Source organism: Etheostoma cragini, chromosome 2 (assembly GCF_013103735.1).
Source record: "Etheostoma cragini isolate CJK2018 chromosome 2, CSU_Ecrag_1.0, whole genome shotgun sequence".
NCBI classification, from domain to species: Eukaryota; Metazoa; Chordata; class Actinopteri; order Perciformes; family Percidae; genus Etheostoma; species Etheostoma cragini.
Genome location: NC_048408.1, coordinates 773567 through 778560, shown reverse-complemented (window position 1 = coordinate 778560; position 4994 = coordinate 773567). Strand labels below are relative to the sequence as shown.

The 4994-nt window shown below is 38.6% G+C and overlaps 1 protein-coding gene across 2 annotated transcripts in view; it reads right to left on the bottom strand.

The window, feature by feature from the left end:
* Positions 1–4336, bottom strand: part of dok1a (docking protein 1a) — an 11983-nt gene extending 7647 nt beyond the window's left edge. The window contains exons 1-2 of one of the 2 annotated variants that reach the window (XM_034893139.1): positions 4201–4336; positions 1886–1958 (exon numbers count right to left, since the gene is read on the bottom strand). In XM_034893139.1, coding sequence (XP_034749030.1) covers positions 1886–1958; positions 4201–4257 — 130 coding nt within the window. In that variant the 5' untranslated portion in view covers positions 4258–4336. Of the gene's footprint in view, positions 1–1885; positions 1959–4196 lie in introns of both variants that reach the window. The other variant, XM_034893149.1, reaches the window with a different exon arrangement.
* Between the last annotated feature and the right edge of the window lie 658 nt (positions 4337–4994).

The following is a 4994-nucleotide window of genomic DNA, read 5'->3' as shown; positions in this document are numbered from 1 at the left end:
TTTACTGTAAAGCACTTTGTGACCCTCCTTGTCTGTGAAAGGTGCTATATAAATAAAGCTTACTTACTACTTACTTACATGGGACAGGACAACTGCACTGTATTAAGGAGAGGATGACCGGGGCCATGTATTGGGAGATTTAGGGGAACAACCTCCTTCCCTCAGTTAGAGCATTGAAGATGGGTCGAGGCTGGGTCTTCCAACATGACAATGACCCGAAGACCACAGCCAGGATAACCAAGGAGTGGCCCTGGAAGAAGCATATCAAGTCTCCAGACCTAAAACCAATAGAGAATCTTTGGAGGGAGCTCAAACTTCGTGTTTCTCAGCGACAGCCCAGAAACCTGACTGATCTAGAGAAGATCTGTGTGGAGGAGTGGGCCAAATTCCAAGATAAACTGGGCTCTATCTTAACAATCTAAGCACATGGTGGGCTCGCTGTTACCAAAGAAATGATTACTGCAGTTATTAGCCCGCTTAGGGCTAACCATAGCAAATAAAATATATATTTTTTAAATGTCATAAATGATCATTTCTTTTGACAGTAGCATTTTAATAAGTGGGATAATGTAGAGAGAGCCTGTCATTATTCCTCAGTATAGCCTATTTCACAGTCTAGTGATGTGATTGTCAGGAACGATAAGGCTAGTCCACTCATACATATTCAGGCATAAACGAGCACATTTTTACATTTTTATATTAGAAGCATAACTATTGATGCATGCGCACATTATCAATCAATAAGTATTCAATTGTAATTAAGTATTGTTTAACTTCAGCATGTCAAAAAACGAATAGTGGACTGCTTTTGAAAGTCTCCCTCTGAGCCAGATAAATGCCTGAGAGGCACAGAAATGACAGCAAATGCCAAGTTGTCACCTGCACCTCCCCGGTCATTTGTGCCAGTAGGCTTACAGCAACAGGACCAGCTGTCCTCACCCGGTGGCCCTACTCCTTCTCCCCCCGCCTGCTGAGAATAAGCTTACTCAAAGGGCCGGTGCAGTTTCCTTCAACCAACAGAAAATCATACAGTCCCTGTTCAACGTTGATGCGCCCAAGGCTGCCTGGTTCAGAGAGTGGCAGCGGCTGGAATACACTGCAGGTGGTGACAGCTTTGTGTGTGGTGTGTGCAGGCCAGCTATAAACAGCAAGTGGGTGGCAGAAAAAAAAGTCTCTTCCTAAAGGAAATGGCTTTTCAAATTGGAGAAAAGCCAAAGAAAAGATTCGGATAGAGACCATGAAAAGTCCTTCACTCGTTTAGATGCGAATCCATAGTTGCTGTTTTTGTGCGTAAAAAAGGACGTATTAACGCGCCTCAATCTGCCCATGGAGAAGCTGAAAGGGGACGGTTGGGTTTAGTAAAAAAAGAAGGGGACAGCTGGGTTTAGTGACAGAAGAGGGGGACAGTTGGGTTTAGAAAAAAAAGAAGGGGACAGTTGGGTTTAGTGACAGAAGAGGGGGACAGTTGGGTTTAGTAAAAGAAGAAGGGGACAGTTGGGTTTAGTAAAAGAAGAAGGGGACAGTTGGGTTTAGTAAAAGAAGAAGGGGACAGTTGGGTTTAGTAAAAAAATAAGGGGACAGTTGGGTTTAGAAAAAAAGGGGGGCAGTTGGGTTTAGAAAAAGAAGAAGGGGACAGTTGGGTTTAGAAAAAAAGGGGGGCAGTTGGGTTTAGAAAAAGAAGAAGGGCACAGTTGGGTTTAGAAAAAGAAGAAGGGGACAGTTGGGATTAGAAAAAAAGGGGGACAGTTGGGTTTAGAAAAAGAAGAAGGGGACAGTTGGGTTTAGAAAAAGAAGAAGGGGACAGTTGGGTTTAGAAAAAAAGGGGGACAGTTGGGTTTAGAAAAAGAAGAAGGGGACAGTTGGGTTTAGAAAAACGTAAGTTTACCTCTCATGTCCTGGATCTCCAGTCGCCCCCCTGCACTGGGGGGGAACAGAGACAAGCACACAGGCTTCCATTTCTGCCAAAAGAGACAGACACATGGTCAATGTTGCTATGACAACTCAGGATTACACTGGCTACAGTCGAGTTTAAGGAACTGTGTCACCAGCATGTCAATATACAGTATCTCTTTCCCACACACACACACACACACTTAGACTCATAGACTCAACACTGGCGATGTGATTGATCACTTTATAACCAATTGTACACAGTATTCTTATATAAGTATTTGAAAATCTTTCTATTGTTTTATTCTATTTGTTGCTGTTGAAACCATATTCTACACAGAAAGCATTTTTAATGGTTAAGTGATTTGGGCTTTTAGTCTTTTAAGCTATTTTTTAACAAAAGCCATGAAACAGCCTCTTAATAATGTTTCCACACTGAAGGTATCCACGTCCATGATGTAACAGAAAGAGGAAGAACCCTTATAAAAACATGTTCATTTAGTTTTTGTTCAGTTATCATGGGGGATTTATTGCTTCCTGTTGTAGCGGTTTAGCACACTAGAACATTAAATTGGTCATGTGACCATAGCAGCCATTGGTGCATCAGCGCATAGATTTTCAAAAATACAACATTTTTCCGGAAACTGAGGCTACATCTGTCAGTACAGGCTTTTATGTTCATAAAGAAATTGTCGACAGAAATTGTTTACATTTTATTATTAGAAATAAAGCTATGCTGTGATTTTACAGAATATTCCATTTTTGGATTAACAGAAGTGTCAAAAATTAATGAACAGAAGAGTTACTGGTCATTTTCTGCCAGGATGTATGTACAGTATGTATGTATGTATGTATGTATGTATGTATGTATGCATGTATGTATGTATTAGAGTATGTATGTATGTAAATGTATGTATGTATGGATGTATGTATGTATGTATGTATGTATGCATGTATGTATGTATGTATGTATGTATGTATGTATGCATGTATGTATGTATTAGAGTATGTATGTATGTAAATGTATGTATGTATGTATGTATGTATGTATGTATGTATGTATGTATGTATGTATGTATGCATGTATGTATGTATGTATGTATGTATTTATGCATGTATGTATGTATTAGAGTATGTATGTATGTAAATGTATGTATGTATGTATGTATTACAGTATGTATGTATGTATGTATGTACGTACGTATGTATGTATGTATGTATGTATGTATGTATGTATGTATGTATGTATGTATCTATGTATGTATGCATGTATGTATGTATGTATTAGAGTATGTATGTATGTAAATGTATGTATGTATGTATGTATTACAGTATGTATGTATGTATGTACGTACGTATGTATGTATGTATGTATGTATGCATGTATGTATTTATATACTCAACTTTCCTGTGAACCACTAATGTCGCACACACACATGCATGCACACACATGCACACACACAAACACAAACACACATTGGGTTGTTGGTATTCATGTTAAAATAAGAGCAGTTTAAACTGTCCAGTCAAATTTGACTGTGAACAGTAAATTAGTAAATTAAGGGGAAGAGCAACATTTTAATATTGCTGTAATCAACAACAAAAATTAAATAAAGGATCAGTTCACTACTTTCAGTGAATTTGGGTGTTTTATTCCATTTTCTAGCATTTGAAGAAAGAAAATGATAACAGAATGTTGAACCAAAGTGACAAAAATGGTTGGAAAAAGCTTCAAAAACTTGGAAACAAACAACAACAAAAGTAACCAAAAAAATGACAAACGTGTCGGGGAAAGTTTTAAATTCAGACCCACAAAATCAAAAAGTTGCATGGTCGACCGGAAGACACAAGGGTTAAAATTGTGGAGAGCAAGAGAGAAACGTGTCTGAACACACTGCCACCAGAAATGCAGTTCATATGTCCCAAATAAAAAGACATAAAATCACATATTACATTTGAAAACAATGCTATACTATGTACTGTGTCTACATAATCTATGTAAATAAGAGTGACCGAGGGCGTGAGAGACAAAGAAAGAGCGGCACAGGAATGTGAAAACTGTTTCAACTTGTTTCTTAGGTAACAGGCCCTGTTTCTTGTAACAGGCCCCCCATTTCATTTCCTCAGCTAACTGGGAAACCTGAATGAAATTAAGACAAAAGGAAATTCACAGCTGTTTTTTATTGTAAAATGTAATTCCTGTAATCGTAAAAGAAGCCAGTGCTATCCGCTGCTGGATGAACAAACGTGTGTATCCAATGCTATGTCTTATCCCAGGCTCATAAATGAGCAAATTTGCGATGTACTCACTTTGTCGGTTCTGTGTGATTGGAGGTAAACCTTCCCGGTTTTGGTCGGAGAGTCCATCTGGGACGCAAATGTACTTCAGTTGTGACTGGAATGTTGTCAGTCCTTTGGACTCAGAGTGACATGTGTGCATTCCTGTGGTGAATAGTAATGTTGGGGTGTGTCCACTGTGAGACATTTTTGAAATATGATCCTCACCTGATACATATGCAGAGGTGTAGCCGCGAGAGGGATAGAGTTCAGTACACTGTTTTAACACCTGTATACATCTACATAGATATTTATCAGTTAGAGATTTCAGTGCTTATTAGTTTTTTACAATTGCTATGACAATTTTCCTAAAACTCTTAACGCACCAACACACCTACAACACACTGACAAAACAGTTAACTTCATGCTCAAAATCACACATTGTAAACTAAACTCCAACACTAATTTTCAAAATACAGTAAATACACTAACACAGTGCACTAAGTCTACCAAAACACTGTCATGCATGTCACAAAAGCCCATAATTCTTCCCAAACACACACACACACGTTCTGTCCCAACAGGAACATTTAGTCAGCCATAGAACAACATCATACAGACACTAACACATGTTCTCTCCCAACAAGAACATTTAGTCAGCCCTAGAAAAACATCCTACAGACACTAACACATGTTCTCTCCCAATAGGAACATTTAGTCAGCCATAGAACAACATCCTACAGACATTAACACACGTTCTGTCCCAACAGGAACATTTAGTCAGCCATAGAACAACATCATACAGACACTAACACATGTTCTCTCCC